This window comes from Crocodylus siamensis, chromosome 4 (genome assembly GCF_052110815.1).
Source record: "Crocodylus siamensis isolate JL-2025a chromosome 4, ASM5211081v1, whole genome shotgun sequence".
NCBI classification, from domain to species: domain Eukaryota; kingdom Metazoa; phylum Chordata; order Crocodylia; family Crocodylidae; genus Crocodylus; species Crocodylus siamensis.
The window spans coordinates 117,152,740-117,168,292 of record NC_143398.1 but is presented as its reverse complement, the minus strand read 5'-3'; the positions used below and the strand labels follow the sequence as shown (position 1 = coordinate 117,168,292).

General features: G+C 44.8%; 1 protein-coding gene across 2 annotated transcripts in view; it reads right to left on the bottom strand.

The window, feature by feature from the left end:
• DERA (deoxyribose-phosphate aldolase) overlaps positions 1–15,553 on the bottom strand; it is an 86,456-nt gene that overhangs the window by 57,773 nt on the left and 13,130 nt on the right. For both annotated transcript variants that reach the window (XM_090043543.1, XM_090043544.1), the window contains exon 2: positions 6,847–6,944. In XM_090043543.1, coding sequence (XP_089899669.1) covers positions 6,847–6,944 — 98 coding nt within the window. The remainder of the gene's footprint in view (positions 1–6,846; positions 6,945–15,553) is intronic.

Sequence of the window (15,553 nt, the reverse complement as noted above, 5' to 3'; positions counted from 1 at the left end):
GAGCATATGTTTAATTGATAATCATCAGCAGTGTTTTTGGAAATTTTACATCAAAATCAGAAAACTTCTGAGGCTTGGCAACACAGAGGATGTGCAAAGAATGACCCAGGATATATAGGCATGTCAGAGCGTTGTTCAGGTCTTGTGAAATCCGACAGCACAAAAAGGATTTAGATCTAAAAGACAGCTGTAAGGATCAAGAAAGTCTAGGCAAAAAATTCTACTAGGATCCTAAGCCACCGGTTCTTAGATTTTGGGACTTGGAAGAAGAATACAACCTTCAGCCAGCAGAATAGTTCTTGTACAGCATATTCAGCCAACCTAAGGCAGAGCCCGCCTCTATGAAAATGTAAGCACTCTCTAAAGCACCATATTTACTCAAATATAAGATGACACTGAAAATAAGATGACCTCCCAATAATTATATTCTATATAAGGAAAATTTATAAATTTGTTATAATTTTCCAAGCATATAATCTAATTATTGGAGGGTTATCTTGAATTTGTCCTCTCTTCCCATTGCTACAGCAGGGAAAATAAATCGGAGGGGTCAGGATAGCTACTCTTACACTCTGCCACCGGCCCCCCACACACACACTTTCTTCCCCCTGCTGCCCCTTGCTGCCTTACCGTCAGACCCTGCTCTCCCTGCACACATGGAAGTGAGAAGCAAATTTGAAAATACTGATTTTGAAATAAACAGGCCTGTTGTAATTCGCATATAGGCAAATTACTATGGGTATCCATAAACTTAGTTCATCCAGAACTGATGCATTTTACCGTTTTTGAAACAGCTACAAGTTTTAGCATAGGTATTCCATAAACAAGCTTTGAAGTAGCATTTTTGTACTTATTTATGTATAGTACAAACTATGTATTAGTCCACAGCCAAAAGGTTAATTGATTTACCATAGTTCATTGGGCTGAGCCCCACCAGAATTAATAGAATTTTAAGCAACGGTGGCTCCACAGCTCAGCAGTGCTCAGTATGTGTCTCCAGATACCCACCATAAAGGATCCAGGTGCTAATTAGTTCCCAACTCATGACAGGAACCTCGTGTTTTTGGTATGAGTCCTGGGATCCTCCAAAAATGTATATGCAGATGAAGCATAGGGCAACGGAGGCTGGCTCCACCTCACAGAGGGCAGGATTACACTAATCACGTGCAGCAAGCTAAGAGAGAGGGAAACAGAGGGATTCTGGGTGAACTGTTTGCAGCGCCATTTGGTGATGTTTGCCAGACATTTAAGGCTGATGAAGAAACAGAAATGATTGGAAATGGGAGAGAAAGGCAGCGCTCAGCTGTGAGAGTAAAGAAGAAGTAAAAATTCATTCAATGCAGTGGCTTACCATAACTTTTCATAGATTGTTAGGGGCTGGAAGGGACCTTGCAGATCAAGTCCAGCCCCCCACCCTACGTAGGAAGACAACTGGGGTTAAAGTGACCCCAGCGAGGTGATTCCTCTTGAAAACCTCCAGGGTAGGTGATTGCACCACCTCTGGAGGGAGCTTATTCCACAGTTGGGACACCTTGACTGCAAAGGATTTTTTTCCTGGTATTAAGCCTGAAGCTGCCTTCCATTGGTCCTGGTCTTCCCCAGGGACGCCCTAGTGAACAGTTGTTCCTCAAGCTCCTGATGCACTCCTCTGATATAGCGGTTAGCCACTATCAAGTCCCCTCTCAACCTTCTCCTCTTTAAGCTAAAGAGGCCCAGGTCCCTCAGCCTTTTCTCATATGGCTTGCCTTGCAAGTCCCTGATCATATGGGTGGCTCTCCTCTGGACTGTCTCCAGCTTTTCCACGTCTTTACTGAAGTGCATGAAAAAGAGACTTGAAAGAAAGTCAGTGCTGAGGGGGACTGTGCACAATGGGCACTACAATATATTTTATTCAGATGGGCTGCACTACCCTTTTCTTGTGGTAGGTTCCTATCAGTATGTTTGCCTAATATAGGCCAGCATTTCCCAAACTTTTTTGCCCTACGGCACACTTACCTAAATAAAAAAGCACCGTGGCACATCGGATGCAGAACGGGAGAAAGTGGGGCAGCATGTGGCCACCAGACGGGGCGGGGGGGCAGAAAGGTGGCACACAGCCAGCCGGATGCCACCTGCCTGGCTGGAGCCACGCTCCCCATCTCAACTGATGACACACCAGTTGGGAAATGTTGATATAGGCCATGTGTTTTATAACCTTGCTCAGTGTTAGCTGTATTCAGCGTTGTAGTTGGTTTCCATTACTGAGCAGAAATGGCTTTTGCAGCACTTTAATGATAAACAATATATTTAATGAAGCTTCTTTGTATGTGAATGTAAAATGAGGAGCTTCTTTTCCCACCCTGATTGGGGGGCGGGAATCTCATCTTAGATTTGAGTAAATACAACAGATATGTGAGCTGCATACTTTCATACATTTGCACCCCTGATCTATATACATTCATGTTAATGGAAGATTTTGCCAATTACTTCAGTGGTGCCAAGATTTCATCCATGTTATTTTGCATAATTTCTTTTTAAGCTGTGGACCTCAAACTATAGAAATGTCATCTTTCCCCTCTGTAAAGTAGGTATAAAATACTGATATAACTTGAAAATAAGTTGCAACAACTGATAAACATTGATAAAGCTTTGTCACATCCTTGGATGAAAGTTGCTACAGACTTTCAAATAATTAATTACTGTGGTTTTTACTTTAACAGTTAATAGTTTTTATAGTCATCTAGGGGTTTTTTCTTTAATTTTTTCTTTAACTTTATTTTTATAAGTTTTACATTTTTATAAAAATATTTTCCACAGAAAAGAGACTGAAAGAGAAAAGAACATTTAATCACCCACTAAAAAGAAATTTTAGTCTCACCCCTTGTGAAATGAGTTGTGAAGTTGTGAAGACAGATGTAGTAAAAAGCTTCCAAGAATTGGTGTGAACTTCATTTAGTTTTTAAAAAAAAAATTGGCTTTTTTGAAAAGTATGTTTTTGGAGAAGGGCTATAGCCACAAAGTTTGGATCTGGAATCTTCTCTAACTCCAAACTTTCCTTCAAATGTAGTCAAGCTTCAAGTTTCGACCCATCTCTGGAAATCGGGGAATACATGTATATTTTCATGCAATTGTGTTTGAGTAGATCAAAACAACCTCTTAGGTCAGGTCCACATGAGCAGAGGTGTGCCTTTACAGCAGCACAAATAGCAGTGGCACAAATTTGTGTTGCTACTTTGTACCCCAATGCACGCCTCTGCCCATGTGCTTTGCAGCAGGACACATTGTCCTGCTGCTCCAAAAGCTGTGGGGTGGAAAGAGGGCCCGGCTGGGGCACAGGGTGCCTCAGCAGGGGCTAGCCTTCCCCTGCCTTCATCTTGCAACCCAGCCAGTCTGGGATTGGCACATGGAGATGGGGAGCAGGCAGCCCAGGGTTGCCTGTTTCTCGATCTCTCCGCACTGTGGAGCCCCTTTGCTGAAGCACCCTGCACCCCGGCCAGCCTGGCTGGGGCACAGAGTGCCCAAGACGGGGAACAGGCAGCTCCACAGCTGGCTGGAGTGTACTGTGCCTCAGCACAGGAGCTGCACATGCCTTGGTGTGGGGACTCCCCCCATCTCAAGGCACTCTGCACCTCAGCCAACCAGGGAGCAGCTGGATGGGGTATAGGGCACCCAGCGAAGGGGCTCCACAGTGCATGGAGATGGGAGAGCAGGCAGCCATGGGCTCTTGCCTACTCTCCCAGCCATGGGCTGCCTGCTCTCCTGTCTCTCGGTTTGTCCTGGTGCTTGCTGCTTTGTCTTGGTTGCGTTGGGGTTTTTTTGTAGGTTTTTTTTTCTTTTGCTACCAGGAAATCCCAGTAACAAATTATGCCCTGGCACTGCAAATTTTAGCAGTGCCAAGCACTGATTAATGTGCATCTTGTGCAGTCTGTGGCACTACAAAGAGATTTACAGCACCACAAACCACACATACCTGCACATGTGGGATCAGCCTTAATGCTCTTTACAGGAAAACTGCCTGTCAGGTGCAGGACTCTTGGTCCCAGCTATAAATGTGGGGGTCAGAAGTTTCATGCACCCCTGTGCCGTAGGGATCGCATCTGTTGTGATCCCCTGAGCCTAGGGGTTTCATGCTGGGAATGGTACATTCCTACAGCTGACAGTCCCTGCTATATGTGCAAATTAAAGCTCGACAGCAACCAGTTAGCACACATTTTTCAGGTCTAACTTTATAGCAGGTTAGAGCTCTTTCTTTTGTGATAGCTACTTTGCATGTGTAGCTGGTCTTAAGGTAATTGCACAATTAAACAGTTAATTGCACAATACCTGTAACATGTAGAGAGGGCCCAAATCTCTGCAACCCAAGTACACTGTCCTTTGTACACTACATTGTCTTTTAGAACAACCCAGAAAGTCAAGTATTAAACCCACTTGACTCAGATGCTAATGACTACACAAGGAACTAAAGAATAAGGTCTCAACTTTCTAAATGCTGTCAAACTTTGAAAGCACTCCACATTTTTAACAACCAATGGTATCACTTGACCTAGGGCTGAAGCCAACTGATTTTGTTACTAGCTGACATCATTCATGACCTTAAACTGTACAGGAACATCTTATAAATTGGTTTACTGTCTCCTATGTCTTCTTTAATTATATTTTAACACACCAAAAATGCAGTTCTGTTCAGTGGATTAAAACAGACACACGCCCTTTAAATGCTACGGCTTTTTTAATTAGAAATTATTTTACAGCATCTTCCACTGAGGTCTCATGCTAGATATGCTGCGTTTATCCTGACGCAAGAAAAACTCCCACTGTGGTCCATAGACGTTCAACTCAGTTTACACCAGAGCTGCATATATGTCACCCTCACCCCATCACAAATGCCCCTGCTTTTGACTACATGGCTACCTCTAGCACTCAGCTTAGAACTGCCAGTGACAATTAAACACTTAAACTAAAAAAGTTCAACAGGTTTCTTGTTTATTCTTGGCAATAAGCAATCTTTACTGACTGTATTCATTTTTATAATTGCTGGCCTGGGTGCATATTATTTCTCTTTCCCATCACAGTGGTTCTCAACAGCATATGGTGGCACCCTGGGTGCCACAGGCCAGCACCACCAGCACCAAACTGAGAAATGGTTGCAGAAGAAAGGCATGCTCGCCTGCATTATATTATGTGAGCAGATGGGCCACTTCTGCTGCAGCTCTTCCTAGTTTACTCCAACATGCCTCCTGAAAACAGAGGCAAGCAGGGCAGTGCCATCTGGTGCAGGGGCATCTATTTCAGCAGGCTGAAACTGCCCCAGGCACCTCCATTTTCAGAACACGCATCAGAGCCAAACTGGGAAGAGCTATAGCAGAAGCAGCATGAGGGCCTGCATAACATAATGTAGGCAGGTACACCTTTCTGCTGCAACTGCTTCTCAGTTCAGTTGCAAAGTGCCTCCCAAAAACAGAGGCGTGTGGGACAGTTCCATGTGTCCCACATGCCACTGTTTCCAGGAGATACCATGCAGAGGCAGATATGGAAAGGCAGTGGTAAGAGCACAGACTCACGCCACAGCCACTTCCCATGGTTATAATAGTAATCACAATGTAGCAACCCCTTGGCCTTCCCCCTCCTGCTTCCTGAGTCTCACGTTTCCTTTTGCCCACTCTATACCCCTTTTCCCCTGCTCAGCGCTCCCTATGTACTAAAGGTGGAGCCTGGCACCCCATCCCTGAAACATCCTTGCCTGGACTCCCTCCTACAGTCCTAGGGCTAGAGTTTAGGAAAGATTGCCTTGGCGTAACTAAGGGAAGAACTTAGCTCATTGGTTCCCAATCCCCACTAGTGACCTAGAATCACACATGGGAAGCCCACTGCTATGTTGGGTGCGAACATTTGCTGGATCACACAGAGCTAGGGGAGTACTCCTAGCCAGTGGCCTGAAGGGGGGAATATAATTATCTAATCAATTATTACATAATAATTAATACAATTGTAACATTTAAAATATTCCTAATTTATTTATATTAGTTTTTAAGCGGGGTGACACTTGAATCTGAAAAAATGTGAAGGGGTACCTTAAGTCTAAAAAGGTTGAGGACCACTGCCCTATCACAACCTTTCAGTGGGTGAAATTCTGCTCACCAATACAACTTCTACTGGAGTCTTTGAAATCTGTGCACGTATTTGAAAGAAGAATTGGGCCAAGTCTCATGACAATTTTGCACCCACTTAGGTTTCTTTTTACAAGACCCAGTTATTCAAACTGTAGAAGAGTTGCAAAACATTTGTTATTGCATGTGACCCCATGGAAACCAATGGAACTGCTCAAATAAGGATTGGTTTCCAGGCACAAGGTGGCAGAATTGAGTCCTGCCACATGTATATCCTTGTTTCTTCATAGGTCCCACAGAAAGATGTTAATTTTGAGACACAAATAACAACTGGTTAAGCAAAATTGCATAATGCAAAGGACAACTATCAAGGTAGGTCAAACTTGACAGGGACCACGATCATATCTTACAACTTTAAAATTAAAAAATAAGAAGACTGAGTGTAGAGGGGGTCTGTCTGGGAACCAGAATGAACGTGCTGGGATAGTAATATACAATTTAATCCACTCATGAATAAAGATGCTTTAAATTCATTTGTGGTTTTGCCACTCATGAGTTATCAGGTTTTTAACTTGTTTGGATAAATGTGTCATCTTATCCCAACCCATCATCATCAAATACAAATTATTAAAATAAGACACCGACAACCACAATCTTTTAAGTTTACATGCATCTTGAACAAAATTCAATATTACAGCGTAGAGAGGATGAATGACTGCTTTAAAAATACAGGAACAGAATGCTTAAAAAGAGCACTTACTTGCCAATCCTTTTTCACAGTTCTCCGTGTCTGAATTTGTTCTGCATGCCTTATAACGGCAGGTTGATTCACTTGCACTTTTGAGATCCAGCCAAGGTCTAGGGGGAAAAAAATCTGATTTACTTTGTGTATATTTAATATATCTAATGGCATTTTAATAGGAAAGTTGCTTCAAGTCCCTTGAAGGTAGCTTTGTGGTGGCATGCTCCTTTAACGGCTTAAAAGCATTTGGCCAATACCAAATATTACAAACCTCAAAGCCTTAGCTAATGTCAAAACATATTCAAGGGAAAGCTATGTGAAGCCAATGTTTATACAGACTTTTGTTTCCCATAGAAATAAAAGTTAACTTAATGCTAGTGAAAGATGCTACTTTGCGACTGATCGAATCACATAAAAGGTCTATACCAGGGTAGTCAAACATCCAGCTCTGTCATCAGGCCCGTGGTGCTGCCCCTGAGTCTAAGCACAGCACCCACAGACAGGGCCAGGGCCAGCACCGCACTTGGTGCCCATTTACAGGACTGCACCGCATGGGTGGACACAGGAGCACAGATCCCGGAGTGGCTGGAATGGGCACCACATGCGGTGAAGTCCAGCCAGGGATGTGCAGTGTGGATCCTAGACCAGCTGGACTATACCACATGTGACACCTGCTCCGGCTGCTCCAGGATCTGTGCCATACATAGCTTGGGTCTCAGAGTGGCTAAAGTGGGCACTGAATCTAGTATGCTAGAGGAAGGAGGAGAGGCGATCTGTGGGCTTGATTCGGCTTACACACCAGCCTCCGCTCATCTCATCCGCACAGCCAGATGAGTTTGACATCCATGGTGTATGCACAATGCAGCCTTCAGTTAACCACTAATGTACTTCCCTAACCAGTGACTTCAACAAATGACTGGTAAGAATTAGATCAAATTCATTCAGCCTTTGGTTGTTCTATACAGGCTGATAGACATTACTGATTGCAATGGTGTCCTTTTTTCTTCTATGCAGACACTTGTCCCCTAGGAATTGGACTCACTCCTTGCATACTTTCCACCAAAGCTACCACATAGTCTCAAGATGGTAAAGCATTTGGATTACTATTGTTCTGAATTAATTTGAACTAGTAAAGTAGAGATTTGGCCCAGTATTATTACCAATTTGCAGAATCATTGAGTCTTTGGGAAACATATATGAATGCACACTGATTAGCCAGATACAATGAATGAAATGCCGAATTATTTTCTTAGAGGTGTTGAACATTTGTAATCCTTGGAAGAAAGTGAGGGCAGAACATTTAAAACTGAACTCTGATCCTGATATCCTACAAGAGAAAATCTGGTTCAGATTTACAGGGATGCTGGACACCCCACAAACTCCAAATGAAGTCAATGGGACCTGCATGCTTCTCAGTACTCTGACAGATGTAAACTGATATAAAATGTACATCAAAAACCAAAGGCACCCAAAAAAACAGCCACTTTTGAAAAGATGGGTAGGTAGCAAACAGCAGAGGAGGGCAAAGAGAACATTTCCGTATTTTTTATTTTAAAATCTTTCCTCGTTTCAGCTTGGACTAGTGTTCATTTCTATACAAGTCGTCTCAATCATGTATGAGCTGATGATAGAACTGAACATATGAAGATAAACTTTGTATGTTTTACTGTTTTCAAATCATGAGAGTTAAAATATTTTAGTTAAGAGAGTATTTTCCTAAATCAGATGTTGCTGAGATTTACTAGGGCAGAGATGCTCAGTCCCTGGCCCACAGGTCAGATCCAGCCTGCAGAGCCATTTCATCTGTCCCATGGGACTCCCCAAAGTTTGGAAATATGGCAGTGGGGGAGCAGTGGCAATTAATACTGCCACAGCTCCACCACCATCAAATTTCGAAGTCCCACATGGCTGGACCAGCCCTGGCCAGGCCAGTCCTGCATGAAGAGATTGGCCCCCAGAGTGATGCAGCTGGATTGTGCCCTGACTGGGCCATTCCTGTGCAATTGGACTGAGCCCCAACTGGGCCAGCACCGTGCACCCAGCTGGGTCCACAGACTGAATCCAGTCTGTACACTGACCTGGAATACTCATCCAACCTGCAGGACAAAATGGTTTGGCACAACTGTATTAAGAGGATCAAGGAAAAAAACAAGTGCCTGGGAGATTAACTAAGAGTGTTAGAAAGGCCTGAGAAAGGCAAGAATCAAAGTTTTGACTGTGGTAATTGGTAAACTCTATCTGCAGAGAGTAACCAACTTGCAAAATTTAACATTGCACTTTGCCAACATTTTCTTACTTCCATGTATTTATCTATGGCTAATTCAACAGGTAATGCATACAAAAACAAAACAAAAGGAAAAACCAAAGCACTGGTCACAGGCAAAGTTAACATGTGCATCAGACAACAGGTCATTAAAAATATGAAGCATTTCCTTCAGGGTCGTGGCAATGTTCTCAATCTATACCTATCCATACAGTGTAGTAGCAGAACCTCAGTAATTACTCATTTGCAAACCTACACAGTCTCTCTTAAATACAGGTATCTCACCCTACATCTCTACAAATCTCTCATACAGTTCTGTAGCTACAGCCCTTATTATTTGTGGCTGGAATTTTTCTCCCTTTTAGAATTTCTGACGTTTGAAAAGCAGCTGGAAGACATTTGAAAATGAACATAAAAGTAGTTTTACAACAAGATGGCTGCTCCCCAGGGAAGACCTTTGAGTCCTCTACAACAAAACTCCACTGAGACCCCTAAAGTGATCAGTGTATAGGGCATGTTGCCTCCCAGAAGCCATTATGTACAATGTTTGACTAGGTCTGCAGAGAGGAATTAAATAAGATCTGTGACTGAGCTGTGATTCTCCTAGTATGTGCCAAGTGTTCAGGCCGAATCATTAGACCCTACTACAATTTATCAAGTGTCTTGATAACTTTAGCACCCTACTGGGTGCAAAGTAACCTTTCAGCCCCACTGGAAGATTTGATCAATTCATTTAGAAATTCAGTTCCTCACCTGAAGTGTTTTAACCCTTCAGTAAGTGCCAGTGGCCACAGTTACTCTGGCACTAGAGGGAAACAATGAAGGGGCTCTCCCTATAGCAGGGGTGGGCAAAATACAGCCCACGGGTCCAAAAAAAAGGATACCGGTCACCAGGATGGGGGGTGATCAAGGGGAATATGATGGTGAGGGGGACAGTGGCATGCCAGTGCCCTGCCCCTGCCCATTCTGTTGCCCCTCACTGACAAGCCACACCCTTCCCTACCCTGCTGCTGACCCTCACTCTGGACACACTGAGCCCAGCCCTGCCACTGCCCCTCACTCCCAAACAGCAGTACCCTGCCCCCCAACCCCTTGCTGGTTCCCCTCACTCCTGACCTGCAGCCCTCTGGCACTGACAATATCCTGCACACCCAACCCACAGTCACCCATCCTGTCTCTCATCCCCCTCAATCCTGATCTGCAGCCCCCCACCCCGCTCCCAGCCCTGGCAGTGTCCCTCACTCCCAACTTGCAGCCCCTGCCCCGCTAGCTGTGCGGGTGCCCCACACTCCCGATTTGCACTCCCGATTTGGTGGTCCTGCCCCACCAGACCTGCTGCTGCCCCTCATTCCTGACCTGGAGTCCCCTGCTATACCCCCCAGCCCTGCCAGTGCCCCTCACTTCCGACCTGCAGCCCCTTGCCCCCTAGCCGTGCTGGTACCCCTCACTCCTCACCCACAGACCCCTTAACCCCCCAGCCCTGCTGCTGCTCCTCACTCCCAACCTGCAGACCCCTGGCACTGCCAGTGCTCTGCACACTCAGCCCACAGTTACCCCTCCCATCCCCTGTGCCCCTCATTCCTGATCTGCAATCCCCTACCCCCCAGCACTGCCAGTGTCCCACACTCTGCTCCCCAGCTGTGCTGGTGCCCCTCACTCCTGACCTGCAGACTCCTGCCTCCCCAGCTCTGCTGCCCAAGCGTGCCTGCTCGCTCTCGCTCTCTCTGCATTTACCTGGCTTCTCTGAGCCTGTGTGGGGGGCATGTGACCCCTGACAGCCAAACACCTTGCCCACTGCTCCCAGCCAGCCCCGGAAAGCAGCAAACCCAGACATTTGCTGTTATTTTAAAAACCTGCCCATATGCCGCAGAGGGGTCCATAAAAGAAGACATGTCCAGGAATACCTGAATGTATAGTAACCCTCCCCTCCCCCCCACACACACATCCCCCCAACAAACTCCATATCCACCCACACCCCACAAAACCACATGCTCCCTCACCCCATGCCCACACCTACCCATTCCCCCACAAACCTCCCCCCACACCCTCCCCTGCACCCCACATACCCAGAGCCCCCCACAAACTGACCCCTCCACAATGTACAAGAGTAAGACTTCATTTTAAGATATTGTGTAATCACCTCTATGTACACTACACAAACGCAGTTTTGCCTGTCCTGAACACTGCAGCTTAAAAATAAACAAAATTTTAAAAAGCAAAAAAACCCTACTTCATAGCACGTTGAGAATCTTTCACCTCAAAATACCCCAAAACTGTGCCACAAGAAAGTAGGAGAGCACAGGTCATCATTAGTGCCTTGGGTCCCTGCAAAGACAGGAAATTTATGGGGTAATGCATACATAGATGGTCCTAGGAAAATCCAAATCCCATGTTTGAAAAGGTGATGATGAAAAGTGAGTGATCTGTCTTTGGGGAAAGTTCCTTCTTGAACCCAAATCTGGAGACTAGTTAAACTCTGAGCTTGTGGTGCCAGCCAGGCACCTGAGGGGTTTTGAAGTACCCTTTGTAGCATGAGGTATTCCAAGCCAAAGCTTTAGAGGAAGCCAAAGCTTTAGAGGAAGGTAAAGAACCCAAGAAATCAAATGATATATTCAAGACAAAAAAAAAATACTTTTCCTAGTCTGTCCAGTCGTTTGACCCCAGTACTCTTTCCTGCCATGGCAGGGGGTCGGACTAGATGATCTGCTCAGGTCCCTTCCGACCCTCGAAACTATGAAACTATGAAGAAACTCTCCAACTTACAGGACTCCAGTTACTAGTGGAAATTCCCAATATTAGCTCTGAAGTGCACAACTCTGCATGTTTTACTACTCCATTTCATATCATTTTTATTATTTCAGTCCACAGGGTTCAAGGAGCTACAGGCTACCACCTGACCCAGAAGCAATATAGTTCCAATCATGTGGTGATGTACCCAGGCCAATTAATAGTTTCTGGTGGTATGTGAACATAGCTATATTAATTAGTTCAGCTGAGAGACAAAGCTAATTAGGTTGGGCAAAGTGCCACAGTCCCACTACTTCCCAAGCTGGAAGCAGCACAGCCGCATTTACACGGCACTGTGCCCAAGCTAATTGGCTCTGCTTCTCAGCTGAGCTAATTAGCCTCTCCACAAAGCCACATGGAGGCAGTGGCAACACAGAACTGGAAGTGGTGAAAGTAACTTCTAATTCCAGAGGCCTCCGTAGCATCTGGGAATGTCACAGATTTTGCTCCCATAAAATCAGTCACTTGAGCTAAGAACCCTTTGTGATAGTGGCTCAGGTACTTTAGAACATAAGTCAAAGAGACTTAGGTTCCTAAACCAGTTTTGAAAATGAAACATTACAGCACAGACTGGATTAGCACCTTTAATATATAAGCCAGCAATACTGCCTGGGAGATCTTACAGACTAATATTAGTCAGGCAGCAATGTGTACAGGTAATACAAAAGTGTTAAAAAAAAAGGTCATGAGATGGGGGAAGTGGTAAAAAGGATAAAGGTTATGGTAATAAGCAGGAGCAGATGGGGACTTCTTGCAATGCAGATCCTTTGTTCAAGCACACATCACTTAATTAAAGGGGTGGAGAAGAGCAAAAAAGTATGTATTAGAGTAACTGTCTCTAAATAGATTTGTAAAGTGCACCATGTGGGGGTCTCACCAGAACTTTAAACATAAAATATCTTTATTCAGAATCGTTTGTCTCAGTCCTTGCCTTTAGTTTATTAAAATTCAGAACAGAACCAATATTTTAAGCATAACTGTTTGCACTGGAGTCTTCTCCCCACCCCCAGCTTTATGATTTAGTGTCTGGCCAAGAAAAACTATATTTAATTAGGCTCATTAACCTTGCAGTGTGAACACTTTTTTAAAAATAAGTCATCTGCTAGTCATCTGTACAGTCATGTGGCTTCAGGGATAAAAGTAATTAAAGCAGTTACACTACAGTTAATTAGCCAATATTCTGTAATCACCCTTAAATTTTACTTTTTTTCCCCTGTATAGACACTTGAAAACCTTTCAAAACTGTATTTAAAGTTTTAACAGGAAAAACAATCCCCTTTAAATTGGCAGGAAAAAATCCAACCATACTAAGCTATTCCATCAACAAACAGTAAATACAAACTGTTTCTGTATTCTTCTTTTTAAAATATCCAGGAGGCCTAACCTACTCCTTATAATGAAGATTTATTTCTGTTGGAATATGGTTTTCAGGGGGGCGTTGTTTTGGGAAAAGTAGGATTAACCTTTTGGACAGGTTAAATGAATACTTAAAAAGAGAAGATATTTCCATAATTAACTAAATGTATGGGTCAAACAGGCATTAAACCAAACAGCAGCCTGAAGGCATTTGAACTGACCCTTTGGGTGCATCCCTACATACAGCAGGGCATGCTTGCAGCAGCAAAGTAGCAGCCCCTGTGTGTCTGCTTTGGTGTGGGGCAGAATGCCCTGCTTCGGGGAAACTGCTGTTTCCCTGCTCCTCCCAGCTTCCAGGATGCTAGAGGAGCCCTGGCAGAACTAGAGGAGGGGAGGACTGAGACTCTGTCTGCTGGTGCACGTTCCTGTTGTGTGCACCATGCCCCTTTTTTTCCAGTTTTTGGTTTTTTTGCTACCAGGATTTTTTGCTCAGTCACTTTGGAAATTTTCTACGTGCAGTCTTGTAGGACTGTACAGCATGTAGGATCTGATAAAGGAAAGAGCACGCCTAGACCAGACACACTTTTGAAAAAATAGTTGCCAAAATTGTACAAGCATCTACTGACTCAATGCAGACATTTATCAAAAGTTTATACTTTGCCAGACCCTGGAGAGATGGAAAAAGGGATGGAAAAAGACATCTTGACAAAATGCCCACATCTTTGCCAAACATGAAGTCCCTGAACAGAAGCACAGGGGTGCTAAATACTTCTCAGTAAAATAGGCCTCTAACGTAAAAGGGAGTAGGGAGAAGATTAACTTCTTCCTGTTGCTAACCTTCAAGACGGCTATTGGCAAAACAATAGTAATAATTCCGTTTCAGAAGAAGAGTAACATAGTAATTGAAGCACAGGATTTGCAGTCTCCCCACTGATTTCCCAAATGACCTTGGCTTAAATGGGTAGGCCAAATTCTTCAAACCTGGGTTCCTAAATAAGTAGTCTGGCTTTTGAAAAGGTAATGGGCACCCATATCTCCCAGTAATGCTTATAAAATGCATGCCATGGAAAGACAGCTTCTATACAGATTTCTATATAGATGTTGGATTTATGGCACACGATAACCTGTCTGACATCTGACTCCCCAGGTACCTCTTCACTTTTACCTGGCTGTTACATTCCACCCCCACCCCAAGCCTGTCTTTCACACCGTGATACCTCAATTTATATTTTCACTGACTGGCGTTCTTGCATATCAGCCCAGCCTCTAGCTTCTTGACTATTCATTCCATCCAGGAAGAGTACACTGTGAGAGCCTGAAGGGCACTCACCGAGGGCGTGTCCTCGACCAGGGACATGGACCACATTGCGTTACAATGTCCACTCTACAACGAGAGCTCCCTATCTGCACCTGCTCAGCTTTACCTCTTTGACAGGTGAAGTGGACAAGTTCAGCCGAGAGCTCGGCCCAAGGGCAGGGTTAGAGATCTAGTTGTCCCAATGGGACCCCAACTTGATCCTGGACAACGGCACCAAGTAGAGGCCCTCGTAAAAGAGTTCTGTGATGCCTTGAGCGAGAACCCCAGGTGTGCACGGGGGATAACCCATCGCATAATTACGCCCCCAGGGCAAGTCGTCAGAGAAAAATGGAGGAGGATTCCCCACTGTAGGCATGAAGCCATTTGCACCAAGTTAGCCAGAATGCTGGAACCGGGAATAATCCAAGAGTCGTGTAGGCCCTGGCAGAGTCCCATCGTGGCAGTTACCAAGCCCGATGGGTCCTTACGATTATGTATTGACTTTAGGAAGGTGAACGCTATTTCCAAGTTTGACGCTTTCCCGATGCCCCAGATCCACGAGCTTCTCGAGAGGGTGGGGCAAGCCCGGTTTATCCCCACCCTAGATCTGTCAAAGGGATATTGGCAGGTCCTGTTATGAAAAGAAGAGAGGGCTAAGACAGCATCCGGTACCCCGTGGGGTTTATATGAGTTTAGAAGAATGCTCTTTGGGCTGCACAGAGCAGCCGCTACCTTTCAACTGTTGGTTGACTGGCTCCACACCAACAGTACGCAGCCGCTTATATAGACAACACCATCATCTGTACCCAGGGGTGAGAAGAACACCTCAGGGCAGTGAGGGCACTGCTGCGTGAGCTACGCCAAGTTAGGCTAACAGCCAACCCAAGGAAATGTGTCCTGGGCAAAGCAGAGACCAAGTACCTGGGATTTTTGCTAGGGTGAGGACAAGTCCAACCATTAGCTGACAAGGTAGAGGCCTTATACCAGTTCAAGCCACTGCAAAACTGTAAGCAGCTGAGAGC